General features: G+C 38.1%; 1 protein-coding gene across 1 annotated transcript in view; it reads left to right on the top strand.

The window, feature by feature from the left end:
• Positions 1-14,339, top strand: part of LOC124284672 (ras-specific guanine nucleotide-releasing factor 1-like) — a 1,084,942-nt gene that overhangs the window by 249,256 nt on the left and 821,347 nt on the right. The window contains exon 6 of the mRNA XM_046720776.1: positions 3,179-3,296. Within this exon, the coding sequence (XP_046576732.1) occupies positions 3,179-3,296 (118 nt within the window). The remainder of the gene's footprint in view (positions 1-3,178; positions 3,297-14,339) is intronic.

Raw genomic sequence — 14,339 nt, 5'->3', positions numbered from 1 at the left:
CCCTAATCTATTACACCCTTGGACCATGGTCTCACATACACTGATCCCTGTTTATTGCTGGTTTTGTACGTTTGATGAAGATAGCTTCAATCAACTTGCATTTCTGCCAGTCACTAATAGTTATTCGACATGGTGAGCTGGTTGTTGGAGTTGTCAATGGTGATGTCCAAGAAAAGGAGTTTGTTCTGCTGCTCTGTTTCCACTGTAAACTTAATTCTAGGGTGTTGATTGTTGTGGGGTCATGATGGTTGAAATTGGATATGAAAAATCTGCAGTTTCTCAACACATTGTGAATAATCCTAATCATGAAATTGAGTGGAAAACTGATGTCCTCACAAAAAACATTAATAAAGATTAGACAATTGGATCTCTCAAAACTGTAGAATCTGAATTCTTCTTTGTTTACATTTCAAACAAGCAGAGTTTTCAGAATGTTCAGCATTCGTTTTTACATGAGATATATGTAGGACTCGGATCCATGGCAGGCATCGAATCCGTGGCGGATTTCCAAATCCTTGGCAGATTTTCAAATCCATGGCTAGTTGCCGTATCTACCCTAATCTGTGGTGGATTTCCTACTCATCGTCATTAGAACATTTCAGCTAGGTAGAATAGGGGTTAATGGCATTTCATTTATGTGTTTCTAACTTACTGATAACCCTGGGCCTAGATTTTCGAAGATCTGTTACCGCTAAGATCGTCTTTCAATAGTGCTAATGTTTTACGACTATCATAGAACTAAAAGAGCTTCGAAATGCTAATTATCGAATGCGTTTGCTTTCCTTTAAATATTCAACAATTCATAAAGAAAGACAACAGAGTGAATAACGTGTAAAAACATTTATTTATTTTACATCTTAATCTGTTCATCACGGATCTGATGTCTGTTCAACTGGAAGCTATGAGAGCTTTGAATGTCCATCACCTCGTACACTCAGCCACAGTTAGAGTTCTTAGATGAGGTGACAGTTACTGGTCTCCAGAAGCTGCTGGTAAAAACAGCGAAGCCCTTGTTCATAACAGGGTTTGGTCTGAAATAGACCACCTGTTCATCCCGTGGGTAGAACTCATCTTCCGTCACGAGCTTGTCTGCAAACTGCTCCAGCGGGAAGTCTCTTAGTGTAGCACGCTGACGCATGTGACGTCACACATCGCCGGTCGTTGTGCAGGAGGCGGGGATTCGAACTGGAAACAATAAAAGAAAGGATTAATTACAGATCTTTATTCCTGAGTATTTCTACTAATCATCCTTTATCATTGTTTTAATTGAGCAATCATTTTTATCACCAAAGGTTTGCCACAATTTTGAATTAATATTTTGCTGTTATCTATGATTCTATCGTTAATACCTCCACATAAGCGATCGGCTCATCATTCTTGTCCTCGTTGAAGCTTCTGTTGTAGAGAGTCCTGTAGCAGTCGCTGACACCGTCCTGAAATACAAAGTATCATTATAAAATTAATCCCTGACGACATGAGTAATATAACGCAATGGTCTTACTTAGGAGTTATACAATGACAGACTGAGGAGACGTATACCATTAGATCTGGTTTTAATTAGATTGGAGTTATAGCTTATGGTTTTGTGAGAACTGATTGTTGTAAAACTTTATTCCATAGGCCTACACATTTTATTGTATCAATTCCACTTAATTCAAAATGATTTAAATTAGTCGCTTGCTAGTCTTAGGTTTACCTGGATGTTCTGATTTTGGTCCCAGCAAGAGTCCAAACATTCACTGACTTGCACGATAGCAAGGTTCCCTTCGAGACTATTATCTGTAAAAGATAAAACAGTTATCTGATATCAGTGGGATAATGAGTGATCGAAAGTTATCTTTTGCGTTTAGTAAGAATCAAAGTAGCTGAGCAAAGGCTTGTGATTAAGATTATAGTCTTAGGGCTAAAGAAGATAGTCGACACAATACATAAGATTAAAGTGGATACATGTAGTTCACATATTTCATATAGAGCTATAGAGCTAAAATGATAGTCTAATAATTATTTGGGTATTTAAAACTTATCTACAATTTGGTAAAACGAGTGTGATTGAAAGCATACTCACCAGATATGTTTTCCCAGTCATTGGGATCTTTTGATACGGGTTTCTCCTTCTTCTTTGTAGGTGGCTCCGCAATTACAAAACCATCATTTATTTTCTGTGGTTTCCATTTTCTTAGCTTTGAAGATTTCCCTGAGATTACTATCGCCACAAACGGCTAGTGTTGAATAACGTCGGGAACAGTTAGCGATTATGACGTCATTGGGAGATGACGTCAAGAAACAATCGAACAATCAAACCTGCTACAGATTAGGAAACCCGCCATAGATTAGAGACCCACCACAGATCTGAGTCCTACATATATTTTGTTAGATTTCATCTAGACACTCAGTATTGGTGACAAAGACAATTTGTTATTTGATTCAAATATGAATGTGGAGTTCAGTAATATATGTGTCGCAGCTGATATAATAAGCATCTTATGACCAGCCTACGTGGAATGCCATTTTCTAAACACTATCCAATATGGTGGAAGCTTACTTCGGCATTGGTATTTGAATATTTTCCAAAACATTTCATCCGATTCTAGGCTACGTTTCAGATAAATCATTGGCGACTTATTGCAAAAACAGATACCACCCAAGGGATAAGGTAGTTATACTTTTGGCAACTTTTGTTAGAAAGTGGCTCTGTAAATGACATTTGCTTCCAGACTGGAAGTGATGACATTCAACAAGAGGTGCACACATGTTCTTTATTCCAGGAAGCATTGGGCATGTTCTTTTCATTTTTTTTATGTTTGATGTTGAGGAATATGTAATCTGAGAAATTAGAGGCAATTTTCTTTTTCTTTAACAAAGTTGAATATAGATAAGTATTGGTGAAAGAAGCTGTCACCTTATTTGAAGAAGTGTAAATACTTTGTTGTATTTCCAGAATTATGTCCAATACTAGAAAGACTCTAGTACTTATCTAGTCTTATCTAGTCTTTCTAGTATTGGACATAATTCTGGAAATATATTTGTTCTGCACTTTTAATGTTAGGACTTTACTTTGTGTATATACATTTTTCTAGATTGAGAGTATGGGTTTGTAAAAAAAATCTTACTTGTTTGTTTCAAGTTAATGAAAGATTATTTCGTGTAAAAACAACTGAGCATATATATGTGTATACAGGTGATGCATGATGAAGTCAGTGAAACAGAGAACATTCGGAAGAACCTGTCCATAGAACGGATGATTGTTGAAGGCTGTGACATACTCTTGGATGTTAACCAAACATTTGTCAGACAAGGTAAGTCTGGAACTGATCATTAAGTACTAGAGTCTTTCTAGTATTGGACATAATTCTGGAAATCTATCACATAGAAGCAAGTTATAGAACCTTACATTTAGCTGAGGTGCGTCCAAGAAATAAAAGGGACATAGTTAAGAACAGAGGTATATATTGTTAGGAGAAAGTTGCTTTAGCTTCTGTGACTGGAGATTCAGTAGTTTATGTTGTCAGCAAAATACTGTCCTCTGTCAAAATCATCTCCTCTGAGGCAAAAGAAACTTTGCGTGAATGAACATATTTGTTCTGCACTTTTAATGTTAGGAAATATCTTGATTTGACTTTACACCTGTATAGCGTAATAGTTGGCATCACAAATCTGAAAATTCTGGGAAATGATCTCTAAATCAAAGTAGTTTCAAATCGGGAAAGTTTGTTTTGCCTTTCACTACATGTTATCGAATTATACATTAGGAAGTATTTGAGATGACAAAAATAGAACAGTGTTTGGAATTATAGATGGGTTGGCATTTACCAATGGATTTATAAATCTAACCTTGATCACGTTTACGCATGTACATTTACATCATAAAATTTAATGACAAAAAAAAATTCCTCATCCAAAATATTTCATGAATTGACAAAAAGTATGTACTATCACCCCAAAACAAATTAAAAGCAATAAGGCCTTCTTGACCTCTGACCTTCTAACTGACATTACTATGGATGACTTTCCTTGTTAATCATTTATAGTTGAAGATATCTGTAGACAAGCCAACCATGAACAAGATAACATCTTTCCATCCTACAACACGGTCTTCTCAGCCACCTGGGCACTTGTTTAGTCTGTGTTGGTGAATCATTTACCGATGACACGATCAACAACTGTCATAGTTTCATGTGATTAAAGTCAGTGATGTAACTTAGATTCAAGAACTCATATGCTTTTATAATGGTGCATAGTTCTTGTTTTCATATCCAATCACCATAGATAACAGCCCCTATTCCTTGTAAAATGGGAACACATTCAGGATTTAGGATTCACTCTTGAAACTTCTTGTTCACCAAGAAGTGTTTAACTGTTGACTGTTTATTGAGGTCAACCACTTTTCTGTCAATACTAAATATGTAAGTTACACTCAATGACATGAAAACATGTCTTACTTGTATTTAAAGGGCAAGTTTACACAAAAATTAACCTTTTTGTCTTGCACAAAAATTAACCTTTTTGTCTTACACTTTATCATCATAAAATGTGTTTGTCAAGCAGTCTTATAACCAAACTTATTTACTTTTTGCATATCAATTCATGTTTTGCTCATGTACCAAAAGTTTTATGTCCAAAATTTACACACCAAATGTCCCTTGCAAATGATGTCATAGGTGCCTAACTTATAAACGAATGATGTCATTATACCCTATTAGAACCATTTCATATGGTGCAGGTATAGGTGTGGTTCTTCTGTCTCAATGCGCAGGCTACTGTTTCAATGCGTAGGCTACTGTTTTAACCGTCTTTTTGCCTGGCCATCTGCTGGCTTTGTGTACCCGTAACCAAATTGTATAACATTCACCTTCTTTCAGCAAAACTAAAACGTATATGCACTAGCTAGCCTTTGGTGAATGTGCCAGCTACTTAATTTCTTCATGAATCGTACAATTTATGTCCCTCCTCTTCAACCCTCACTTTGATGTCAAAACCATATCCAAATGCACCACAATTTCGCAGTTTTGAATTCTGTTTGAAATTCGCTTTTCTATATCATCCACTCATTGTAGGGAGCTAGGCCAAATTTACTGAAAATTACAGGCATCGTAATTATTATAGATGTTGTTTTTGTTGTTGTTGGTGGTGTATGTCTTAAAGGGGCACTGATCCAGATCGATTTATGTTTCTCGCCAACAGTCTAATTACGAAACCAAGCTGCAAGCTGGTCATAACCTGCTCCCTCGACCGTGACAGACACGGGGACTGGGCTACTTTCCACCTTGGCAGAATTTCTTCAACCTAAACAGTGGTACATCAGGAAGGGTGGATGATCATCAGATTCTAGTCTAACCAAAAAAACATTAAGCAAGGACCTAAAATGTGTATGCCGTAATTAGCATGGAAATGCTAATTCTCACCAGTAATTAGTAAACGTACAATCTGTTTGGACTCAAACATTTATCTGAATCAATTGTAAGTGAAATTATTGACACCAACAACTTCTAAGCTACAATAAATACTGAATTAACCTTTCAACAATTTAACATATTTTTGTATTTTATTCCTTTTATATAAAACCAAGTGTAACTAACCTGTAATTCACCAAAGTCAAAATCCTCCATCCATGACTTTCAAACCACCTTGCCAGGTTTGGAGAAAGACAGCAAGTGAACAAACTTCACACTTTCAAATGCAACTAAATTCAACATCCAATCAAGATGCTGCACATCTTCAGCCAATGAAAACCAAGGACAAGACAGCAGACCTGACCTCATTAAGATTTGGCTAATTTGCATAGGAACTACTTTCAACCCATGATCCAGTGGTGACTATATACAAATCATTTACTTGTGAAACTGTAAACCTTTTCACTGACAGTTGTATTGTTTAAGGTGTTATGAATTGACTCCAAACAGGTAAATAAGACAAAACATATTAAAATAGTTTATTTTTCCAGGACATTTTACAATTTGTATATTTTGTACTTGTTACATTATTATACAAATTATACAAAACAACAAACAAAACTAACATCTGGCAGTTTGATGTGTTCACTTATATTAGGAATCGCTTGTTCACTCGAGCTCACAAGTTCACGGACAGGTAGGTGCCGTCTTGAAGAGCCATGGTTATCCCACATGTACTTTTTTTTAGGTCTTTGGACGGTGTAGTCTCAGTAACAGTTCCTGAAGTAGGTGCCATACTTGTCGTATCTGTTCGGGACCCACCTTCCTCAACTTCCTTTGTACAACACTGTCCACTTTAGCCGTCAGTTGTTCAGAGGTTCTCTAAACATAATTCAAAACATTTTTGTGTAACTTTCAACTTTGGGAAATACAATATGCCCTACTCCTTTAGAGCATAATAAAAAATGTGTTTAATATTAAGGTTAACAAACTATATATAAAGTTAATTAGTCGTGATACAAGTTTGACTCAGTAATCCTCGCTATGAATCAACTGTACATCCATCGTGATAGCATCAGTAGATACGTACTTAGTATTTTTAATAGGTGTCAAAACACATACCTTATAACAATGGATAGTTGATGATTTGTGTCCAGTTTGCTCGCAGATCAACTGTTTATCAAGTCCAGCATCGTAAAGTTAAGTTGCTGTGGTCGCTCTAAGCGAATGGTTGGTATAGAAACCACTGAAGCCTGCAACCTTGCAAAGACGGCTGATCGGGACATCAGCAAACCAAACAGCTGTCTTAGGGTAACGAAGTGGTTGGAGATAAAATGCCTGGCAAGTACCATTATATGGCCTGAAAGTGCAGACAAACTGTTTGCTAATGGGTATACAATATTTGTTTAAATACGGTCAAGGTCACGACAGATTCCGCTGCACATAAGGGCAGTGCAGAGTAATCATGTCTTAATATTTATATTATATTATATTTACATCAATGTTCAATATCAGTCATTATAATATTAATTGTAAGTGACATATTCCTGATATCTTACCTTAGATTCAAGTACATTTCGTATAAACAAACCAAACATCTCTCTGGCCACCTGTTGTTCTGAGACACCTTCACTACTACGCATTTCCAGTGTTTAAGGCCACCCCTGTTGGTCTTGGACATGTCCTCAGTATAAACTAGGTACTTGGACCCTTCATTCACGTTTTGGATTACCTTAAGTTGGGATGTTTTGCCTACACGCAAAAATCGATGCTTGTCTCCTGCTCTGAGAGCAAAATTAAGGCCAATCAAGTAGATTGGGGTGTCACTGAGCTGTTGTGGAGAATCGCTCCCTAAAAGAGATCTGGCCCACAAAATATCCTCTTCTTCCTCTGTTATGACTTTCGCCTGTCGCTTTGTGATTCCTATCCCCTGTCTAACCAATGCTTTCATTTTGGCATCTAGTATGTTTCTCAGGCCTTTGTAATGGTACTCAGTGAAGAAGTTTAATTGGATACCATTTCTCCGGATATAGTACTGTAAAGAAGTGAGAATCTCTTACAGAGAGTTCCCACGGTATTCTTTCCCATTCTGCTTTCAAACCTTGGTAATAAATAGCATTAAAGTTCGATTCAGATCGGATTCATTTCTTGCCAAAGTCAAAGGGTCATGTTGTTTTGAGTTGGGGAATCGTTTTTGTCTTTCTTCACACCAAGAATTGAACAGATGCACTGCCAAAAAACTTTTGTTTTCAGTTTTTGTCGAAAATGCAGACTTGCTTAGTAGACTTGCTCAACGGCACTTCGAGGAAAGCAGTGGAAAAGAGTTAATGGCTAAACAAAAATGTTTTTAGAGACTTTTTGAGGGATTGAACTGAGTCCACAGATTTCATGTTTATTGGGATGGAGTTCCAGAGTCAAGGGGCATATACAGAGAAGGCATTTTCAGCGAGTTGTGCAGACGTAGATGGGATGGAGAGGTGCTGCTTGGTTGAGGATCTGAGAGTTCTTATGGGCTGGTACAGATTAAGAAGGTCTTTGAGATACTGTCATGAGGAGTCCACATTAAGTGTGGAGTACGTGACAAGAAGACGTTTGAATGTGATACGATGCTTAACAGGAAGCCAGTGGAGTTGCCTTAGGATGGGTGAGATGTGTTCAGTTGGGCGAGTATGGGTGATTATTTGCAGTGCTTTGTTTTGGATTCGTTGAAGGTGCGAGATGACAGTTGATCCGGACAAAAGGGAGTTACCATAATCTAATTTTGATGTGACAAAGGAATTCATGAGAGTTTTGTAAGTGTCCATTTCAATGTACTTGTGGATTTTGCCTATTTTGCTGAGATGGTAATTTGCAGTTTGGGCGGTTTTGAGTGCCTGAGCTTTACTGGACATCAAGCAGTCCATGATTACTCCAAGGTTCTTGACCCGTGATGATAGATGGACAAGGACTGAATCCACTTTAATGCTCACAGGAGGGAGTTTTTGTAACTGTTTCTGAGTACCACAAATGATGAGGTCTGTCTTGTCACCATTCAATTTCAACCAATTTGCGCACATCCCTTTGTGGACATCAGTCATGCAGTGTTCCACCGTTGTGACGGCACTTGACACATCTGTCGGTTTTATGGTTACATACAACTGCTGATCATCAGCATAACCATGAAACAGCAGTGAGTGACTCCTGATTATATCTCCCAGAGGCTGAATATATACTGAAAACAGTACCGGGCCCAAAACAGATCTTGTGGGATGCCATATTGGATTGATATTGATCTTGATGCAGAACCGTCAACACATACACGCATTGACCTGATCTTCAAATAGGATTCCAGCCATCTTAAGGCCACATCGGTAATACCAAAGGTGTGATGTAGAATGACAGGAATGTCATGAGGGATGGAATCAAAGGCCGCTGAGAGGTCAAGCATCACAAGGAGTACAACTTCTTGTTTGTCCATAGCTCTTAGTATATCGTTGTGAACACGTACTAATGCTGTTTCTGTTGACTGACCTTTCCGATAGGTAGATTGGTACACTTCTGACAAATTGTGATCAGTGATGTGAGACTATAATTGAAAGGAAACAACCTTCTCCAAGACTTTAGAGATGACCATCAAATTAGAAACTGGCAGAAAGTTTTTGAGGTCTGATGGATGAATGTTTGTTTTCTTTGGAACAGGTGTGATTATAGCCTTCTTGAAAGAATCTGGAACACATCCACTTGAAAGTGATGTGTTAAGCAGATCACAGGTGGCAGTGATGATTGTGGATGAACAAGACTTGAACAGCCAGCATGGTATAGGGTCCAGGGAACAAGTCTTACTTCTCATTGATTGGATAATCTTGAGTAACTGAAGTTCATTGACTGGCTTAAAGGCAGTAAGGTGTTCACCAGCAAATTCTCGATCCAGAAAGGGCTGATGCCTGTTTGTACAGATGTTATGTCCGACACAATGTTATTGACCTTCTCAGTGAAGAAATTCCTTCAAAGTAGTCTCATCGATGTTTGATTTATCAAAATTGATTAAAGTCTCAAATTCATCATTTATTGCAAAATCACCAAGGGTAAGGTTATACCGGTTTTGGGTCAAAAAACAGATCATCATCGGAATCCATTTTTTCCGCTGACAGAAGTGTCGACGAGAAGGTAGTTTCCATTGTGATGTTCCTTTTTATACGTCACAAGCTGTAGATTAGTGCAGCACGAGTATTTATAACAGGTGCGTTTTTCAGAATGTTTTAGCACGTTTGAGATCAGAACGTGTTTTGGTGTCCAGTGTCTTTGTACATTAGTTCGACATATGAATGCAATGTTGACTTCGTTTTACGTTGGAGAAAGTCATCAATCTGTCGATTGGTTACACTTGTGAAGCCTGTCACGAGCGAAACTAATCGACAGATTTCGGGACTTTCTCCTACACAGAGTGAGCATTTCTCACTGCTCTTATATATTTTAAACAGTATTTTAAGGAGGAAAAAGTATTTTATACTTTTGTGAAGTATGATGAACCTTTCTCTTATATATTTTATAAAGTATATTATGGTATCAGTTTGAAGGAAATGGAGAAAATGTGATAATTTCTTACTTGGAAAGAAGTATGCAACCTATAAAGGAAACTGCCATTTTGCAAAACAATCACCATACCTATTACACAGGGATCAATGTATGTTGCAGAACTTTACTTTTTATTGAGCTAATTTGCTCAAGTATGAGCAAGGTGTATATACATTCCTGTGTAAAACATTTGACTAAAACTTGATCAAACTAAAATTATTTGGAATTACATATTAATCTATATATTATTTAGGGTCATTATATTATGAATTTATAAATTTTTCATGTCATTAATCATTTCTTGTCTTAAATCTTATTTTAGACATTGATGAAATCAACACCAAGATTATGAATTCCTTTTCTCATGAGTGACCTCTTTGACCTCGGCATGAATAATGAGAGGCAAACATCAAATGTCCATATTGTTACGGAGGTAAAGTAGCCAAAACACTTTTATGCATTGATTTGTAACTCGTGATTTAGAACCCATGTTTCCATTTGGGGGGACAGTGGGGTAGCCTAGTGGTTAAAGCATTCACTTTTGGTCAAAGGGCTTTTGTACCAAGGGGTTTTTGTCCAGAGGGGCTTTTGACCTAGACTCATTCAATAGCTCTAATCTCAAACTGTAATCAAGAAAGAATATAACATTGAATTCCTTTGACCCTCCCATAAGTTAAAAGGCTTCAAATAAGTAATTGGTTGCATCATCATAAATAATGTGTTAATGGTGTTTGAGTAACTACGTGAGGCAGCTAGTTGGCGTGATCTGGACTTTTCACCACAAACAATTCTAGATTTTACATGATGAATATTTCTATGTTTGATACCCATTATTTACGGTAACATGGATTAGCTAATAGCGCATTGCCGGGAGAGCCACATTCGTACGATCACTCAACCATGCCCATTGCCGGTTGAGCCACACCATTTTCAACTCTGTTTTTCTTAAATGTGGCTTCCCTGGGCTATAATCATATGAAATACCTTCACCACATCAGACCCTATCTTAGATTGAATAATTGCCCCCCAAAACACATGAACTATGTGAAGCACGGATTTTTGTAATCCATGACACCATCAGAGACAGGTGAACAAGTGAATGACAATAAATACACACATTTAATGTTTATCCTCTAACACATAGATGAAGGGAAGGGAGTAGTAATTGTTGCATTATATTAATTTTCATTGGGAAATAGATGTCATAAAACTATTTTGAGTATGTGAAATGAACTTCATTTTTTAAAAACTATTACCTACACAAGCTTGCTGTAAACTAAACTACATAATTGTACATACACATTTACATATGCAGATAAATTTGCAATGTGAAAGGTTTGAGTAAACTTCATCCTATCAAATGTGAAGATTCAAGGGGATTCCCCCTTGTTGCTACAAGGATAGTCCCTAAACTGTGTGATAAGACCACTGTATTTTACCTAACATTTTTTCATAATTATTCTCTATTTCGCAAGTGCTTTCCCTTCATATTCGGCTCAAATACATAAGATCCTATTATCACTTTATACTCATTGTATTTAATAATAAAATGTTATAAAATATTATTAAATGGTAAGGCTGGCATGGGTCTCAAAGAATCGGTTTTCCAAGACAATTTAAATAATGTACGGCAGAGGTTTTGGAATAACCCCACTCTGTATCCATGGTACTGAGAACATTTGCACAGTCTACTGGAAATTGAAATGCACTATGTAATACTAGGTTTTTAAAAATATAGATATGTAGTAGTATACACAATAGGGGTACGGCATCAGGTCCTTCCAAAGGCTCCATTTTCCAAATTAAGCCTTTGTTAAGTCCCTAATCCCGTTCCGCTAATGTGTATACTTCTGGTGGATGTGCATGTAAAATTTCACGAAAATCGGTGTAATGGTTTCTGAAATATTGCCTTTTGAGTGAGCATGGGATCTGTCTGGCGAAAGGCTAACTATCCAACATATTGGAGGTCTAAAGTAGCGAGGCGAGAGCTGCCTGAAGCTATATCATACCGCAGCTCTCGGCAGTGCCCCCCGGATCGTCACGGTTGTACTGAGTGAGCGTTGGCTGACTGGCTACGTTATGTTGATGTCTGCGAAACAGTTTATTGTGAATCTTCTATGATTTGTTTGGTTTTCGTAATGAAGTCTTGCCGGGCCTGATGCTTCCCTTGTTCTATGAACTTTTTTTTCTCGTTTTCGCTGATGGCAGCGTTTTCACGAGACTCGGTGCAAATGTCTTGCTTCATCCTGTGGTATTTGGCGATTTCTGAGAGCACCAAACAAAACTCTTCCTCGGATATTTTGCTATCGGTGAGCGTGGTGGAAATATGTTCGTTTATCGTATTTAACTTCGCTTCGGATAGAATTCTAATTTCGCCGTGTTTCAATGCTTTACGTTGCAGTCTGCGAGATACAAACTTAAAGGCCAGTCCCACCGACCCTGCCACTCCGGCTGTTATTTCGATGCCCAGCAACAGGGCGGTGTCGACACCATCCATGGAATTGACAGCCCTGTGATATTTTTTCTGTAATGCCGACCGTGTATCGCGTTCAAGTTCTATAGTACTGTCGGAAATGCTAGAAAAATGCTTTTTGGCTGGAATATTTTCCGAGATGTGATAAATGTAGTATGTTGTCCATATATCAACTCGCCAACAATGTACCTAATTTTTATTTCAATCGATTTAACACTCCCATACATTTAAAAGGCAGTTTACAGGAGAGAAATCGGTACCAAAACAACAACTCAAGATTTTCGCAGAGTTTAACAACAGAAATCTGAAATAGGCTTTACATTTAAGCAATCAATACAGTTGGTGTAAAAGTATGAATTAACGTTTTTAATAAACAAATAAATGTTGAATGTGTGCGTTACTGTACTTAATGATCGTTTCTTTATTTAATAAATATTAATATAAATGTTAGTCTTAATAAATACGTTCCGTCATGCATGCACATGTCTATTACAGCGTTCACCATGGCCAGTGATATGCAGTCGATTGTTGCAAATGTTTATAAGTTTTTTGTGCTTGAAAAAGACAGAGGTAAACCTTTCATTGGTTTAGAAAGGGTTTATCACAGAACGTGTACAGCAGTTGGTATGTCTTACCAACAAGTTTACAATATTGTGAATAAATCAAACAAGACAGGGACCATCTCAAAAGCAAAACCGGGACGTAAAACCATCCTTGACAACTTTGTCAAGGGAGTGATCAGACGGGCAGTCTACAAACTGTACGAGAAGAAGATTCCACCTACATGTAGGAGTATCAGAGAGGAAATTAAGGACAGTATCAACGTCTCCAGAACCACCCTCATCATTGCCCTCCATGAGATGGGGTTCAAGTACAAAGCCCGTGGTGATGACAGAGCTGTCTTCAGGGAGAAGCACTCTATTGTGGCGATAAGATCCTCTTACTTGAGAACTGTGGCAGAATACCGTTCCCTTGGCTTCCAGATAGTCCACCTGGATGAAACTTGGGTCAACAAGAACCATTCTACAGACTATATGTGGTTACCTACAGACGGACAGAGAGCCCCCATGGTACCATCTGGGAAGGGCAACCGAATGATTGTACTGCATGCAGGAAGCCGGGACAAAGGATTGATCGACGGTTGCGAATTGGTCTTTGAGGCAAAGAAATCAAGTGGAGATTACCATCAGGAGATGAATTGAGGTGTCTTCATGGATTGGATGGAACATCAACTTTTGCCCAATCTTGATCAGCCCACTGTCATAGTGATGGACAATGCCAGCTACCATAATGTGAGGGAACCAGGGAGCATCACACCGACAATGAGCAGCCTGAAGAAGGCGATGCAGGATTTCCTCACATCGTGTGGTGTTCACTACAGACCGGCAGACACAAAGATACAGCTGATGGAGAAGATCCACATAAACAGGAAGCCAATTCAGTACACGGCCGACGAGCTGGCTGCTCAACATGGTCACGTTGTGTTACGTTCACCCGTGAGACATTGTGAACTGAACCCAATCGAACTTATCTGGGCAAACTGTAAGGGGTTCGTTATGAGGAACAATTCTACTTTCAAGCTCTCGCGACGTAAAGGAGTTGATTCATGCATCGCTTGGCAGGATAACCTCTGAAGTGTGGCAGACGGCAGAGGACCACGCCCTTGACATTGAACGGCAGTACCGGCTAAACGGACGGAGTGGACATCAGTGTTGTTGCACCTGTTGTGATCCAAGTGCATGAGGACACGGATTCAGACTCAGATTCGGATTAAATGTTCTAATGGTCTTCATTCCAACGTCTGTTATATTTGATTAAAATGTGTACTGAGCATCAAGTTTATGTGTCGTTCAAGCAGTTGGTTTTATACACATCAGACCATCATAAATTTACTTTGATTAATTGATTATTTTCATACAGTG

The sequence above is a fragment of the Haliotis rubra genome, unplaced genomic scaffold (genome assembly GCF_003918875.1).
Source record: "Haliotis rubra isolate DU_JTF1 unplaced genomic scaffold, ASM391887v1 Scf341, whole genome shotgun sequence".
NCBI lineage: Eukaryota > Metazoa > Mollusca > Gastropoda > Lepetellida > Haliotidae > Haliotis > Haliotis rubra.
Note: the sequence above shows the minus strand (reverse complement) of the source record. Positions and strands in the feature narration are given on the sequence as shown.